This window comes from Giraffa tippelskirchi, chromosome X (genome assembly GCF_054371585.1).
Source record: "Giraffa tippelskirchi isolate mGirTip1 chromosome X, T2T-mGirTip1v1.2.pri, whole genome shotgun sequence".
Lineage (NCBI taxonomy): Eukaryota > Metazoa > Chordata > Mammalia > Artiodactyla > Giraffidae > Giraffa > Giraffa tippelskirchi.
Window position 1 is genome coordinate 125634596 of NC_137289.1, and position 18290 is coordinate 125652885.

At 37.5% G+C, this 18290-nt stretch overlaps 1 protein-coding gene across 3 annotated transcripts in view; it reads left to right on the forward strand.

Annotated features, from left to right (window-relative positions):
- The window catches only part of DMD (dystrophin), a 2147259-nt gene that overhangs the window by 1498083 nt on the left and 630886 nt on the right, over positions 1-18290 (forward strand). For all 3 annotated transcript variants that reach the window (XM_081564318.1, XM_081564319.1, XM_081564320.1), the window contains one exon: positions 11501-11618. In XM_081564318.1, the coding sequence (XP_081420444.1) occupies positions 11501-11618 (118 nt within the window). The remainder of the gene's footprint in view (positions 1-11500; positions 11619-18290) is intronic.

The following is an 18290-nucleotide window of genomic DNA, read 5'->3' on the forward strand; positions in this document are numbered from 1 at the left end:
GTGAAGCTGGATAGTTGAAACCGGATGGATTAAAAATATCCTACAATATTTCCCAATTACTGTTCCTATAAAGAAACCTGGACTAGCCATATTTGACTAATTTGTACCTAAGGTATTTGAATTCTTATAAATATATTTATTGCTTTAATCTCCCCAAGATTGGTTGATATAAATGTAATTACCCTCATTTTACAGACAAACTGAGCCCAATTCTCTCCCTCTCTGTGCAACATGAATTGAACAGCTGTGCCAATTATTCTGATAATTCAAGTCTTAACATCTACCATTTGAAGATAGGAAAAAACATTTGGATGCTTGAATTATACCAGTTGAGTGTGTACATGAATTTAATCACCTCTAGATAATTGCTCATTGCTCCACTTCACTTGCCGTATATAGGTAGCATCAATGAACAGCAACATCTCTTGCTTTGCCTTGGTTTATTGATGGCTGTAGTTGGCAATAAAAACCAAGGTTCTTGTATCAGTACTTAACTAAGTGGCATCTCTAAAATGTTTTGAAGACATGAAGAGGCTGAAGAATTTTTAGCACAATCATTTGTTTGCTTTGACTCATTTTTTTAAGGGATTAGTACAGTACTTGTCAAATAACAGTCAAGCTCTTTCCGAGAAATGAGAGTATTGTCTGAACACTCATTTCCCAAACAGAGTATTATGTAGCTGATGCAGTAATAAGACTAAAAAAGGGACACTGAAAAGTTAGGTTCACAAAATGTGGCATCATAATATTCTATTGATAATTCTTGTTACTACTGATACTAATCTTTAAAGTTATGTTTCTGGAGAAATCCCAGTTCTCATATTCTGAAAGTCTCTGTTTATTCTTAAAGATTCTTTTTTTAAAAAAATATTTATGTATTTATTTTTGGCTGCGCTGGGTCTTCGTTGCTACGTGTAGACTTTCTCTAGCTGTGGTTTGTGGGCTTCTCTAATTGTGGTATGAGGGCTCAGTAGTTGTGGCGCATGGGCTTAGTTGCTCTGCATCATGTGGGATCTTCATGGACCAGAGATAGAACCCATGTCTCCTGCATTGGCAGGAGGATTCTTTACCACTGAGCCCCCAGGGAAGCCCTCTGTTTATTCTTTAGAGCAAGAATTTAAGAGTTTAACAAAGCATTCTGAATGCTTACTTCTTTCTAAACTGAAACCACAGTCCCTTTCTACCCTCATCCTATTTGATATAGTACAAATAAGATAGAAAATCTGTTTAATAATTCTCTGGGATAGTTCTTTACAAGACTTGGGGTTGAATTTATTTCATTTATATTCAATGGGGTAATTTTTTCCTGAAATAAAAGGATGCCTCAGGCTAAATTAGAAATGTTTTGTGTGTTTTCATGACAGGAAATTTAGTCAAAGAGGAGATAGATGAGATTTTTCTTGTATCGCTGCAATTGAGTTTTTCAGTCTTCTCCTCAGAAGGACTTTGGATGCAATGGTGCAAGGTTAATAGTTCTAAAATGCCACTTTTATTTTGGCATTCCTCTGTTCTAAGACCTCTAAACAGTCCCCATTGCCTTCAACGTAATTTCTTTATTCATCTTGTATTCACAGCCCCAGCCTCTTTTCCCAACTTGATCAAAGTCATCATAATTTTCTGCCCACTACAAAGCTGCCCTCCTCACTTCTGTCCAAACACCCTAGCATATTCAGACCTCCATACATTGGTTGGAGCTCAGTCCTTGTCCTGGAATCTCCTCTCTCTCATCACTAAGTCATTATGGATCCCATTCAATCTCCCAAGTTACAGTCCAGGTTCCTGGTCGTCTGTGACACTTTCCCTGAACATGCTCATATTAAAATCCCATTCTTCAGAATCTCGTTAGCATAGAGTCTGCAGTCAGTGGACTCTTGCATTTGTCATTTACGTATGATCTTCCGTTATTGGCCAACTGCCTGTGTGAGCACACCTGGGTAGACCTGAAGTTCGTCTCCCTAACTGCGTTGCAAGTTCATTGACATCACTAGGGATGTTCTTTTATGCCATCCTGTATCACCCGCAAGAAACATGCCCTACTGTGCTGTATTGTGCATAGAATACTGTCAAATATTTCCTGCCCGTTTGATTGACCAGTGCTCAGTTATCTGTCATCTCTAGCATCCTTTATCGGGAATTTATATAGGCTTTGGACAACATCTTTTGGAAGCAAAATCAGAAGGTTCTGTACAAGGCAAAATATTAGAAACAATGCTCTCAAATAGTTACATTTCACTATTCATGTTATGTAATTTATCCTCCATTTTATTAATTTGGTTCACTTATAATTCAATCTGTTGTATAGGGTACTCTGATGAGATAAAAGAAAATTTATCTCGACCAGTTGAAGTGAAAATGATTCCGAAATGGTGTTTTTCAAGATAGAACAAGAAATGAATAAAGCAAACTTTGAGCAGGAATAGTTCTAAAACATGTGCATTGTAAAATAATTTCAGTTTTTCCTTTCTTCTAAAATGTATGTAGGGGTAAAAAACTACTTATTGTATTGGGTCAAAATACCAAAAGCCTGCAAATGTGATACATGTGACAAAAACTGATCTTAAAACTGCCCCAATTATCCTTTGTCAAAATGCTAAATTTACAGAACAATAGAGTTTCAAGACATGTGAACGATGGAGAATAACTAATACATCTAATGTTGAATAGCTAAAAATATCAGCACCCTTTCTGTCAGCTTAGAACTGTATTTGCAAATCATTATCAACAAATTGGAGCCTGAAATTCTTCTTTTCTTCTTGACTTTGAAATTACATTTCAAGATCCCCAATTTAGTCCACATTATTTACGTACTGGCTTGTACAACTGAAATGAGTTTTCATTTTTGCATGTTAAGGATTTTATGAAATGACAAGTAAATCAATCTTTCAAGTTTTCTGTGACAGAATAACTTGGAAATGATCATCATAATCTCTTTTTCAACAAAAAGAAAGAATTTGTATCAAAAATAACATACTAATATTAGATTAATTTGTATTATACCATTATAAGAAAGGTTTCACATTTGGGAGGCTGAGGCACTTTTCTTAGATATCTACCACATATTTTGTTTTTAAAGTTAGCAAAATGATCAGTAATATTTATAATACATACAATGTTCAAATCATTTTCACACCCAGGGTGGAATTTATTTGGTAATTATCTTTCTTGTTTCCCATTTCTGTGTCCAGTCAGTTGGTCAATCAACAATTGTATTTATGGTTATCTGTTGACTATATTTCCAAGAGAGAACTAGGAACTTCCAAGGAAGGTATTTCAGCCAGAAAGAATAAGGTGTCCAATGGATTACAAAAATCTTGACTCCCATAGCTTCAATTTTTCTAGTCTTTATTGTTTCCCATTTTCTCATGATAAAATCCAAACTTTTTAAAAAGCCCACCATAAACTACCTCCACCATCTATGCCTATCTAAGCTTATCTGCCATTATTTCCAGTGAATCCTAGACACCAGCCAGCCCAGTTGAGGCTTTGTTTTTCATATCCTTGCCTTTACTCCTGCTTTCCCTTCCCTAATAATACTGCCCACCCCATGACCTAGCCAAATCTCCCAAGGTTCAAGGGCAGTGTGAACCATTTCTTCCATGAAGTCTTTCCTGAGAAGTCTCATATATGGTTCCTCCCTTCACTGATTCCTTTTAGTGGTTGTTTTTCTCTTTACCATCCACTTTGGTACTTTTGCTGGACAGTTTCTCAGATCCACATTCTAACTTCCTATCCTACCCTGGGAGGCCAAATAACATGGGCAACAGCAATGGACCTGATAACCCACTTGTTGTGTCTTCCTAATGGGAGTCACTAGTTTAGCAGAGGGTGACAAGAGAGTGAGTCCAGAGGTGACTAGGTTCCCTTACTGACAGCCACAGATTCTGTCAAGGTCCTCTCCCTGCACCTACTTCTCACATTCTGTTAAAGGCAGGAAAGGCTTCCTAGCTCAGTGGTTTTTTTTTTTTTTTTTGTAATATAAACTTAATTCGGATTTTTCCATCAGATCACATGGAAAAACCTGAACGAAATTTTTGTCCAACCGAATACAACGTTATGCTAAATTCAGATGTATAGCAAAGTAGAGCAATTATACATTTTTAAAATACACTCCTTTTTAGATTCTTTTTCCACATAGGCCATTACAGAGTATTGAGTAGAGTTCCCAGTAGGTCCTTTTATTTTTTTTCCATTTTACTATATTTATTTTTTTAACTTTTTATTTTTTATTGGTATATAGCTGATTAACAATGTTGTGATAGTTTCAGGTGGACAGTGAAGGGACTCAGCCATACATATACATGTATCTATTCTGCCTCAAATTCCTCTCCCATCCAGGCTGCCATGTAACATTGAGCAGAGTTCCTGAATAAACCTTTTTCCAAAGAAGACATCCAAATGACCAACAGCCCTATGAGAAGTACTCAACATCACTCATCATCAGGGAAACACAAATCAAAATCACAGTGAAAATTACCTCACACCTGTTAGAATGGCTATTAGCAAAAAGACAAGAGATTACAACTGTTCATGAGGCTATGGAGAAAAGGGAACCTCCGTACACTGTTGGTAAGGAGGTTTCTCAAAAGATTAAAAGTAGAAATACCGTATGATCCAGCAATCTCACTTCTGGGTTTATATCTAAAGGAAATGGAGTCAGGATCCCAAAGAGATATCTCTGCACTCCCTTGTTCACTGCAGCATTATTCACAATGGCCAAGATATGGAAGCACTTTAAATGTCCATCAATGGATGAGTGGATAAAGAAATTGTGGTATAGGTATATTTACATTGGATATTATTAATACTTAAGAAGGGGGAAATCCTGCCATTTTTGATAACATAGATGAACTTAGAAGACATGACACTAAGTGAAATAAGCCAGACATAGAACAGCAAATACTATGAAGTCTTACTTATATGTAAAATCTAAAAGCAGTGGAACTCTGAGAAACAGTAGAGTGATGGTTGTCATGGGCTGAGGGTAATAATGTATACTTGAAACTTACTAAGAGAGTAGATCTTGGGTGTTTTCATCACACACATGCAAAGAAAAGGTAACTATGTGAGATGGTGGATATGTTAACTAGTTTGATTGTGGTGATCATTTCACAATGTATACATATATAAAAACAAATTTTATACTTGTATATACATTTTCTATTTGTCAAATCTACCCAAATAAAGCTGAAAAAAATCTGAAAAATAGAGCTTAAAATTTATACACCAAAAAATTGTATAATTTAGACAAATAAGCCCCAAGGACCAAGTGAGCTCTACTTTTTTTAGAACACTCCCTTTGATACCCTAAATTTGTCTAGATATCTCTGCTGTAGGCTTTGATAACTCCTTGTGCCTCTCCTATCATAATACTCTCTCAGTTTATTATAACTGCATGTTTACTGCCTGTCCTCACTACTAGTTCATCTTTCACTTGAAAATAATAATTTTTCCTCCTTTACTGCTATATCCTTATAACTAGCTCAATGACTGGCATAACATAAATACTTAAAAATATTCACTGAAACCCAAATTGGGGTACATTCTACAAAATGCCTGGCCCATGTTCTTCGAAACAGTCAGTGAAAAGAAATTCAAAGAAAGGCAATGAATTATTTCAGATTAAAGGTGACTAAAGAGATACATGAGGCTGGACCAGTAAATGAAAGGCAATTAAAGGAGTAATCTTTATATTATGAATAAAGAATGTAGATTAGATTATAGTACTAAAACCACATTAAATTTCCTGAATTATAATTAAGCTGAGATTATGTCAGAGAATGCACTTGCTTTTTAAAAAACGAACACTGAAGTATCAAAAAGACATGCTATCTACAGATTATTCTCAAATGGTTCTGAAAAGAAATATAATATTACATACACAGATACTATATATATATATACACACATATATATATATGTAATGTTAGAATGATATATGATAAAATGTGACAAAATATTAACAGTGAATCTGGGTGAAGGGTACATGTGAATTCTTTGACCATTCTTATGTATTTTCCATAAGTTTCAGATTACATAAAAGTAAAGTGAAGTAAAAGTGAAAGTCACTCAGTCATGTCTGACTCTTTGTGACCCCATGGACTATACAGTCCATGGAATTCTCCAGGCCAGAATACTGGAGTGGGTAGCCTTTCCCTTCTCCAGGGGATCTTCCTAACCCAGGGATCGAACCCAGATCTCCCACATTGCAGGCGGATTCTTTACCAGCTGAGCCACACACAGGAAGCCTATATAAAAGTAAAGTGCTTTTTAAAAGGTATTTTTTGAGTGAATGAATGACAAAAGGCTAACCACCGTTAGAAGGTGCTTATGAAGAAGTTAGCAACTGAGATGCTGGTAGAACATTCAGAGAAGTAGGGAACTTCTTCCCAGCAGGAAAATATCCAAGTCAGTTTACAATGCACATGAGAAGTGAGGAAGTGGAGGACAACAAAGACAACTTTGAATCTGGCCCATCTATTTGCAGAGGCAGCTGAATGCAAGAATAGAAGCCAGAATTAAGGTGCTCAGTGAGGCAGTTGAAAGCTAGACAGATGATTAGCATCCTCACAGGTAAATCTCTTTGGATTACTAGAAAGACTACAATTTAGGACCCACCTGACTTAAATGTTGATTTTCTTCCAGACATAAAGTAATTCTATAAACTCTCTCACCTTGTCAATCTTTAATGTTAGTTTTTTAAAGTTGTAAATAAGAGCCTAAGGTCTCCATTTTTACATAATATGTGAGTTGGATTCATGCTTATTTCCTGAAAATGGCAACAACTGAAAATCACCATAGACCTTTGTTCTAAGTTTAACTATGTGAAGATTGTTGATTTTTGTAGAAAAATACTAAAAGTATAACAAGTTTCTGGTTAAGGTCTTTGCTTAGACATATAAATACTAAATATTCAACTACACATATAGAGTTTTCTATTGGAGTATTATTTAGGTAGAATTTCGTTTTAACAAACACCATTACAAAGTGTAATTCTTTCTAAGAGTCTAAAATGACCTACTTTTGGTATGCATGTCTCCATTGTTTAGCTGCTTTTTCATAGGATTGCTATTTATAACCACTTCTCTCAACCCTGGGGAGACTTAGTAGGATTAACGACTTCTGATTCACTTTGTATTTGAAGATCTTTTTTTTTTTTCCTCCATCTTTGCTCAGCTAGTGGAATCCATGATGAATTCTCATCTCCAAGGGGTAAGCTGTTTTTAGCAAAGCCGAGTAGCTGGCTTATGACTCCTTAGAAATAGCATTGATTCCTTTCTTCCTTTGTGCTTATTTCTTCCAGAATGATAGGTCCATGTAGATGTGCTCAATTATCATGTTTAGATACTGTTAAGCATGTAATAGTTTTAGTTTTATTCACTTAAGTTATAAGTATCTGTGCTCATATACGAAAAATAAGCATAATTAGCATTCTACCAGTTTAGTATAACAAATATAGACCACTAAACCCAGAATAAAGAATTTGAACAATGGAATCCAACTGGAGGTCAAATGAGGATGAAGATTAGAGGAGAAACAGTGTTTTTGAGAGAGTACCATCTGCTACCAGATTGGGGGCAGAAAATGAAATTTTGTAGGTGGATATTTTGGAAGTGGGTAGTATGAGTAATGATTAGATCCAAAGTGTTCTCTCATCTGTGGGTAGCTCAGATGAAGGTCATTGTATTTGAGAATTTATAGGATTATGAAACTAAGTTGTCAAGTCAAAGAAATTGTGATAGCAACTAGAGTACACTCAAAAGAAAACCAAATGAAAAGAAGAAACAGTTGTTCCTCCCATTGCGTGCATGTGTCCTGTGTTTTAGCATGAAGATCTTTCAGTCACTGTTTGTATACTATCTTAACAAAAAACAATGTTAAATGAATGTCATATTCAAATCCTTCCCTTTATTTTTGGAAAGAAAATTGAAGAAAATTCCTATTCTGCTCTACTGTGAAACCACTGTTTAATTAGTATATTCAGTTCAGTTCAGTCACTCAGTCGTGTCCAACTCTTTGTGACCCCATGGACTGCAGCACACCAGGCTTCCCTGTCCATCACCAACTCCCGGAGCCTGCTCACACTCATGTCCATCGTGTCGGTGATGCCACCCAACCATCTAATCCTCTGTCGTCCCCTTCTCCTCCCACTTTCAGTCTTTCCTATTAGCATCTCATAAATCCCATATATATAATATATATTCACACATTATTATTATTGTACAGTTTCTTTTTTGAAATGGACATTTGTCCGTGTTGACCCGAAAGTGGGATAGGACTATAATTTTGTTTTGCAATATTTTAGAAAGGCATAGTTTTATTGCAGTCGTAAATCTCCTTGGATTTTTAAGGAGGCTGCTTCAAAGAATGTCATTAATAATCTTCTCAGGTGCTTACAAAGTATGTGTCTGTCAGCAGAATTAGAGAATCACCCAACTAGAGAACAGGTTTCACAATACCCTGAGACCTATTTTGTTCATTAGAGAGGAAAATGGCTTGTTTTAAGTCTAAATTGACATGCTTGCTAATTTCATCAGTAAAAGCTGTTCATTGTGGTCAGGTTTAATTTGGAGCCTGGTAAAAGTTCAGATTAGAGTTGATCAAGTTACTTCTACAACAGACTTCTTAAATGAACTTTGTAATCCTAAAAGAAGGGAAAAATCATAGCCATCCTTGGGGTTACGTATCCAGAATTTAGATGCAAAGAATGGCCTGGTTGATTGAGGATGGGTTAATATGAAATCAAAGGAAAATGACAATAAAGATCATCTTTGCTATATAAAAATTTCCAAGTGTCAAAAAACACAAATTTTTACTTAAATTGCATAAATCATGCCTAATGTATTCATTTACTACTATGTCCATAAGACCTGAAACAGTGCGTAGCACTTGATATTTATAGAATGAAAGAATGAGTCAGTAAATAAATGAATGTATGTACTTTGCTAGCTCTCTGCATTTAGAGGGGAAGATTTGAATTTATGGTTTCTGGGTAAGTCTATTTTTCAAAAATCTATTATTGAATGTATTATACATTTAAGAGTTAGAAATTCCAAAGTAACTTTTCAGCTTGCTGTGTCACAGGTGACCAGAGTGTAACATTCTAACCCTGGAAAACATTTTTCGTAAGATCTATCTGTGACTATATGCTTCCTACTTTAGAATTTGTTCAGGACTCTCCAACTGACTTATGCCACTTACTTCAATAGCTGTCTTTGGCAATTTGTTCCATATTTCAAACACACTTTTGTGTAAAGAAACCATAAAAGTTAGAAACCTGAAAATTGGATTTTTCTTCTGAGCAATCACAGCTTACAAATGTGGAAAATTTGTTAAAAGTTAACCCCTTCAATTTTTCAATACAGAGAGGGGAAAATGCTCAAAATAGATGGGCAATGTTTGGGTAAGTTCTTCCCATTATTTTAATAGCAATAAAAGCAATTGAGCTCAAATCACAAGCCTATTTCCTACCTCTTCACAAGAGAAACACTACAGAATGATCAAAACTTGGCCTTTCTAAATACAAAAGTCTTTAGAAGATCAGCACCAGTCAAAGGGCATAGTAGATAACTAATTTCCATGAACTTTACCATCTACCACATTTCACCTCTTGACTTTCATTGGCCTCATGTGGTAGTAGAAAGAGCATAAGATTTAAAACCATGAAGACTTCTGGCTTAGTTTTTTAGTGTGGTTATTAGGAGAATAAAAATGAGGAAATGTGTGTAAAACATCTGTCACATGGCAGTTTTAAAGTAATTCAAACCAATAAAAAGTATTCAGTTTTAGTACAAGGACAAAGGAGATACCTTACTTTTCCCAAACTTCTTTGAAAATATCACTGGGGTTTTGGCCCTTCGTGTAGAGAGAATAGATGACAGAGGCAATAAATGGACAGTTGGGGGAAGGAGAACATTGCTACCTATTAAGTATGTATTGTATGATCAGGCTACTCAAGATGGCTGTTCTCTTGCTCTCTGTATGTCCCTGATTGACCACTGCCTGCTTCCCTTCTATCCTCTGCACATGACTGACTTTCCTATGTACAGTACCTGGCGCAGGCCTTGACTGGTGATTGTGCTTATCAAAGAGGCAATGAGGGGCATGTCCTCTGCTGGTTTCCCTGATAACTAATGAGCCCATCTGATATCATTTCTCCTGTAACTAGCCATCCCTCCTCCCCTCCCCCAATGAAGATTACTACCACTTGCTCCCCACCCTCTGCTATACATGGTAGGGTGTCACCCCAGGACCTTGCTTCAGACGTGTAAGCTCCCCCATCCATTAGACCACTGATGTCTCTGTCGCTGACTCTGGGCTCTTTTTTCAGTCATGAAGTTGAGCAAGTGCAGGCTTTGTGGGTCTGTGGGGTGCAACCCAACATATATATATGCATGTGTATATATGGAAGATATATATATATATATATTTCTCCATACTGAGTTCTGATATATATGACGGAACTGATATATGTGTGTGTGTGTGTGTGTATACTGATATATATGGAGGAACTCAGTTGGAATGTTATCTTTCATATATATATATAGATGAAAGTAAAAGTCGCTCGCTCGTTTCTGACTCTTTGAGACTCCATGAACTATACAGTCCATGGAATTCTCCAGGCCAGAATACTGGAGTGGGTAGCCTTTCCCTTCTCCAGGGAATCTTCCCAACCCAGGGATCGAACCCAGGTCTCCTGCATTGCAGGCAGATTCTTTACCAGCTGGGCCACAAGAGAAGCCCATATATATATATATATATGTTGGCTTCATTCTCTTTGGTACTTTTTTAAAAGCAGTATTAAAGTCAGTTTTAATACAAAATACGAATACTAACTTCTAGTCTGATGCTTTCTAAGCTTGCCTGATCATGAACATTAGAAAATTTGTTAAAAATGTTGATTCACAGCCCTCCTCATCCCATCTAATTCATTCACTCTAAAGTGAGGCAAAGGAATCAGTTGAATCTTACTAGAGTCAATTTTGGGAAAAGATTAATTTAGCTCATCTACATCATCTTCTCATTTTATAGGTGAGAAATTTTAAGCACAAAGAAGTTAAATAAATTCTCTCTTAAATCACGTCTCTGTCTTTTCTGTTTCTAAAATATACACCTCAATTTTGACACTGCACAACATGAGATTACAAGTATAAATAGCCATCAGTATCTTAAATACATTTTCATAATTCAGAATTACATTGGTTACTCGTGGCACTCATATATTGGTGTACGTAAACCCAGGAACACCGAAACGACTCCATGTAAGCTCTTAACTAGTGAAGCAAACCCATAATCAAGATTTTCACTTGAAATATTTTTGGTATCGAAAAATGAAACACATTTCTTGTTAAATTGCTCTCTGTAAAGCCTAACACATTAGAGATTTATATATAATAACATCTTGTTTTATTTCTAAAAGTGCCTTGGTTGGTTTTTGAAAATTACCCATAAAAGGAATGCACAGTGCTGGAGGATCTCAGTATTGTTCCTTTTGTTCCTTTAGGCAACACTGCAGGACTTGGAGCAGAGGCACCCCCAGTTGGAAGAACTCATTACTGCTGCCCAGAATTTGAAAAACAAGACCAGCAATCAAGAGGCCAGGACCATCATTACTGATCGAAGTAAGTTTCTCTTTTAACAGGCATGTGAAACCTAGGGAAAGATGTATGAAAAGCTTCTCTAATGACTTAAGTTCATACACCTCCATTACGTATAAAAATATTGAGACTATTGTAACTAAGGTTTTTCAGACCATAGTGTTATCTTTCAATAACCGAATGTAATTCCAGGAAATAGATAAAAGATAAAATTCATCAATCCAGATTTATGTCGTTGCAAAGCATGGAGTGGCGAGCATGGTTGTGGCAGAACATCTCCTCCTCCTCAGTTGCCATGTATCTGGGCTGGCATCCATGGAGATGCCATTCTCTCCTCATATCCTTGGTTGTTGGTTCAAGCAGGCGGTTTCTTCCAGGACCATTTTTTTCTTTCCTGTCTGCAGTGGCACTTTCAGATCTGGACGTCTCTCTGCTGCTCGGTTGCCCTCATTGTGTAATATCAGAGATCTTTGTACCATTCCTCATGCCACACTGCGGGGGAGGTAGTGGGAACTTTGAGAGGTTCTTTAAGGTCTACCTGACTAGACATTGCACATACTCTCTTTACACAGGATGCTTCAGAGTGACTGTGCATGAGGTCAGAAAGAGGGCTAGAGAGGAGAGTAAAGGAAACTGCTCTCCATCATATTTTTCTCAAAGGCTTTTCTTAGAAATAAGGCCGAGGTCACCTCAGCTAGCAAAGCCTCTTGGATCTCCCTGGGTTTCCACCCTTCCTTCCCCCTCTCTTCCCTCCAGGGATACATACTGATACTAAATTTTCTTACTTCCCCTGCAATGTCCCCTTATGTCCCTTCCCACTTCCGGAGGAGTGTTTTCTAGTGCAGGAGGAGGAAAAACCTTTGTTTAATCATTCTTTTTTTCTTTCCAAAGCTTTTGTCGTACACCAGGCCTAGGCTTTTGAAACTTAAAAACCGAGAGTCTATGTCTTCATAATATACATTCTGTTGTGTCAACACTTCCCTAAGGAAGTAGAAAGCAGAGTGTCTGGCTGCCAGTATGTTGGGGGAGGGGAAAGAGTAACAAAAATCAAAAGTTCTGGTTAATCTTTTGAAAGAAACATTTAATATTCAGAAAATATTACTCATGCTTGCATTTATTAGGTAAATAGTGTTAGTAGCTATTAATTTTGTTGAATACCTCCCAGGTATCAGGCAGTATGTGAGGTGTGTATGTGTATGTATAAAATCTTTATAAAATCCTGTTGGCTACATTTCATAATCCCCATTTTATAGATGAGGAAACAGTTTCAGAGAATGATTAATCAAATTGCTCATGCTAACAAAACAAGCAAAGAGCAGATCTTGGAATTTGCAAATGTCTCCTTCTGGCTTAGAAGTCTGTTCCGTGTAAAATGTTTACCACTTCTCATCTTGTTTTGTTGTTTTTGTTAATGACCTTAATCCCTAGGACTAAGACTAAAGACTATTTCAATCTGCAATTATGGATGTTTAGATTCACTTCCTGAAGACATTTCCTCTTTGAGTTGTAGTGAATATTAATTAAAATAGACTCTTCTTGATTTTGACATTTTAACTCTTTATTGTTGATCAAACAATGTATTTGGATATATGCTGAGGTATTATTAGGTGACAGTAGCCACTACAACAGGCTCCCCAGGTGGCTCAGCAGTAAAGAATCCGCCTGCCAAGCAAGTGAGAGGGGTTCTATCCCTGGGTCAGAAAGATCCCCTGGAGAAGGAAATGACAACCCACTCCAGTATTCTTGCCTGGGCAATCCTATGGACAGAGGAGCCTGGTGGGCTACCGTCCATGGGGTTGCAAAGAGTCGGACATGACTTAGGGACTAACCAGCAGCAGCAGCCACTACAGCAAGTAAAGTAAATCTTAGTAGTTTAGAACAGTAGAAGTTGACTTTTTATTCTGGTATATTCCACAGTAAGCAGCCCATAATGAAGTCATTCAAGGACCCAAGCCCCTTCTAACATAGAACATCAAAGTGTTATGCGTTTAACTGGGCAGGTGAGGAACCAGTATTGACCACTGGAATTTACTATGAGCCATGCCTGGAAGTCGTACACATTACTTTCTTCATAATCTGTTGGCTACAACTTGTCACATGGCCACATCTAACTGCAAGGGAAACTGGAAAATATTGTCCAACGTTGAGTCCAGGAAAAAGAACAATTAATTTGGTAAGAAACTAGTCAGTCTCTTTCACAGCTAGTTTGGATAGGAAGAATGTGCTTAAGTGCTCTAATTATGTGTAATGTATAGGATGTCATTTCTATAACCAGCCATACAAGAACAAAATTGCCTTGTAATGACCAACATAGATAGCTGTCCAACTGACAGAATGTTCCTCCCTCAGAGTGGAACCACGAGGCTTCCCTCACCAGGCTGAGACACACAGGCCCAAAGAGTGAATCTTAGTGAATGAGTTATGAGACTGAATCCCCACTACACAGTTAAGTACTCTGTTTCTTGCCTGAGAAATATGGAAATTTGGCTAAGATGTTTATGAAAATCTGAACACACTATGTAGAAAGTCATTTGTTATTTTCCTAATGAAAAATAACTTCATTTTTCTCCCTAAGAGGAAAATAACGCTAATCTATTTTGCAGTACCCATTCAGCTTTGTCTAAACAGTTTCCATTATCCCTTGCAATCTTTTTTAGATCTTGTATTGACGCTTTCTCATGATGTAGATTAACACTGAGTGATTGGAGGGCAGGTTTGTGTATCTCTGCAAATATCCAGTGATTTGAATAGTTCTGCTTTTCTAAGCTTTTGTCTTTTAGAAATGAATACCTTTGTGAATATTTTTAGCATAGTGGAAAGATTCCAACCCAAATGGTCCAATAAAGCATTTTCTTAAAAGCAAGTGCCTGTTGAGACTTGTCATGTTGCTTATTAAGAGCCTAAACCAGAATCTGAGCTCTAAATATGCCTGGAGCCTCTATTGCTGGTACTAGGATAATTCTGACAAGATATGTTTATCTAAACAATGTCATTTGCAGCCTTGCTATACTTCAGTTTATCTCTCCATTTGAAATCAATAAAATGGGATGGAAATTCAGTACTCATAAAGTTTCAATCGTGTTCAAAATAGAATTTTTCTTGTTATAGATTTGGTTTTCAGGGAACACGTAGAAATAAAATACTTGCTCATAAAAGTGTATTTTCTTATTTGAATATTTCACTCTTGCCTTTTTATTGCCCTGAGGCTTCTAGACATACTTAAAAAGGTATCAGCTAAATAAAGAAAAATATTCAATAAGTATATAATACTATATTGAAACATGCGTCCCTCCTTGGTAAATCCCAGTTCATAACTTTGAATGGTTGGGGAAATCTATACATAGTTATTACATTCTGTCAGGAGAAAAGTCCAGTAGAAAGCAATTCTTCTCTCCTGGTAATACCCATGCTAAAATCTCAAGTAATTGGGTCTGCATAATACCGGCCATGTTTCACTCTATAAAACTGTTTCCACGGTATCTGTTGTTTTCAGGTGATTACATTGATAGAAATCATGTTGTAATAATCAAGGTGAAAGTATAAGTTTCATTCTAAGAGCAGTCAGGTGAAAAATTCCCCTCTCTCTGTCTGATGTTCAAACTGCTCATTTTCCATGACTCCTTTGGTTGCTGAATGTGTCAACCATTCCTGGTCATTTTCTTCTGCAGAAGTGCTAGGTCAGGAGACCGAAAACAAATAAGAAGGATCTAAAATTGCTCCATTGGAGGTTTCTGAATTATGCAAAACTCGTGTTCATATCTGTTACTACTGCAAATCTTAGTACCATAGTACCTCTCATAACAATGAGGAGGATATGGACAAAAAGAATTGCTCTTTTACTGTTTTGTTTATTCCTCAAACAATATTGATGAACATGGTTTATCTGACATTTGTATTTGGGAACTTTGCTTTTATACTTCTCCCTCCATAACCCCCACCATTGCCATTTTAAAGATCTATGGCAGCGGTCCCCAACCTATGTGGTACCAGGGACCAGTTTCGTGGAAGATAGTTTTTCCACGGACATTGCAGGGTGGGATGGTTTCAGGATGATTCAAGTGCATTACATTTATTGTACTCTCTGTTTCTATTATTATTACCTCAACTCCACCTCAGATGATCAGACATTAGGTTCCAGAGGTTAGGGACCCATGATGTATGGCAATAGCACATCCAGGTATTAAGGGCAAGCTGCCTGGGCTGGCCACTTACTACCTTTGTGACCCTGAACAAACAACTAATCTCAGTAAACTATCTGATATCAGTTTTCTCCTCTGTAAAGTAAGATTACTTCTGTCTACTTCAAGGTTAGGAGAATTAAATGAGGTATTACATGAAGAGCACTTAGATCCTAAACATAGTAAGAGCTCAGTTCAGTTCAGTCACTCAGTCGTGTCCGACTCTTTGCGACCCCATGAATCACAGCACACCAGGTCTCCCTGTCCATCACCAACTGCCGGAGTTTACCCAAACTCATGTCTATCGAGTCAGTGATGCCATCCAGCCATCTCATCCTCTGTTGTCCCCTTCTCCTCCTGCCCCCAATCCTTCCCAGCATCAGGGTCTTTTCCAATGAGCCAACACTTCGCATGAGGTGGCCAAAGTGTTGGAGTTTCAGCTTCAACATCAGTCCTTCCAATGAACACCCAGGACTGATCTCCTTCAGGATGGACTGGTTGGATCTCCTTGCAGTCCAAGGGACTCTCAAGAGTCTTCTCCAATACCACAGTTCAAAAGCATCAATACTTTGGCACTCAGCTTTCTTCACAGTCCAACTCTCACATCCATACATGACCACTGGAAAAACCATAGCCTTGACTAGACAGACCTTTGCTATCAAAGTTATGTCTCTGCTTTTTAATATGCTATCTAGGTTGGTCATAACTGTCCTTCCAAAGAGTAAGTGTCTTTTAATTTTATGGCTGCAATCACCATCTGCAGTGATTTTGGAGCCCCAAAAAATAAAGTCTGCCACTATTTCTACTGTTTTGCCATCTATTTTCCATGAAGTGATGGGACCAGATGCCATGATCTTAGATTTCTGAATGTTGAGCTTTAAGCCAACTTTTTCACCCTCCTCTCTCACTTTCATCAAGAGGCTTGTTAGTTCCTCTTCACTTTCTGCCATAAGGGTGGTGTCATCCGCATACCTGAGGATATTGATATTTCTCCTGGCAATCTTGATTCCAGCTTGTGATTCTTCCATCCCAGCGTCTCTCATGATGTACTCTGCATATAAGTTAAATAAGCAGGGTGACAATATACAGCCTTGACGTACTCCTTTTCCTATTTGGAACCAGCCTATTGTTCCATGTCTAACTGTTGCTTCCTGACCTACATACAGGTTTCTCAAGAGGCAGGTCAGGTGGTCTGGTATTCCCATATCTTTCCGAATTTTCCACAGTTTATTGTGATCCACACAGTCAGAGGCTTTGGCATAGTCAATAAAGCAGAAATAGATGCCTTTCTGGAACTTTCTTGCTTTTTCGATGATCCAGCAGATGTTGGCAATTTGATCTCTGGTTCCTCTGCCTTTTCTAAAACCAGCTTGAACATCTGGAAGTTCACAGTTCATGTATTGCTGAAGCCTGGCTTGGAGAATTTTGAGTATTACTTTACTAGCGTGTGAGATGAATGCAATTGTGCAATAGTTTGAGCCTTCTTTGGCATTGCCTTTCTTTGGGATTGGGATGAAAGCTGACCTTTTCCAGTCCTGTGGCCACTGCTGAGTTTTCCAGATTTGCTGGCATATTGAGTGCAACACTTTCACAGCATCATCTGTGAGGATTTGAAATAGCTCAACTGGAATTCCATCACCTCCACTACCTTTGTTCGTAGTGATGCTTTCTAAGGCCCACTTGACTTCACATTCCAGGATGTCTGGCTCTAGGTGAGTGATCACACCATCGTGGTTATCCGGGTCATGAAGATCTTTTTTGTACAGTTCTTCTCTGTATTCTTGCCACCTCTTCTTAATGTCTTCTGCTTCTGTTAGGTCCATACCATTTCTGTCCTTTATTGAGCCCCTCTTTGCATGAAATGTTCCCTTGTTATCTCTAATTTTCTTGAAGAGACCTCTAGTCTTTCCCATTCTGTTGTTTTCCTCTATTTCTTTGCATTGATCCCTCAGGAAGACTTTCTTATCTCTCCTTGCTATTCTTTGGAACTCTGCATTCAAATGGGAATATTTTTCCTTTTCTCCTTTGCTTTTCACTTCTCTTCTTTTCACAGCTATTTGTAAGGCCTCCTCAGAGAGCCATTTTGCTTTTTTTGCAATTCTTTTCCATGGCGATGGTCTTGATCCTTGTCTCCTGTACAATGTTATGAACCTCTGTCCATAGTTCATCAGGCACTCTGTCTATCAGATCTAGTTCCTTAAGTCTATTTCTCACTTCCACTGTATAATCATAAGGGATTTGATTTAGGTCATATCTGAATGGTCTAGTGGTTTTCCCCATTTTCTTCAATTTAAGTCTGAATTATGCAATAAAGAGTTCATGATCTGAGCCACAGTCTGCTCCCGGTCTTGTTTTTGCTGACTGTATAGAGCTTCTCCATCTTTGGCTGCAAAGAATATAATTGATCTGATTTTGGTGTTGACCATCTGGTGATGTCCATGTATAGAGTCTTCTCTTGTGTTGTTGGAAAAGGGTGTTTGCTATGACCAGTGTGTTCTCTTGGCAAAACTCTATTAGC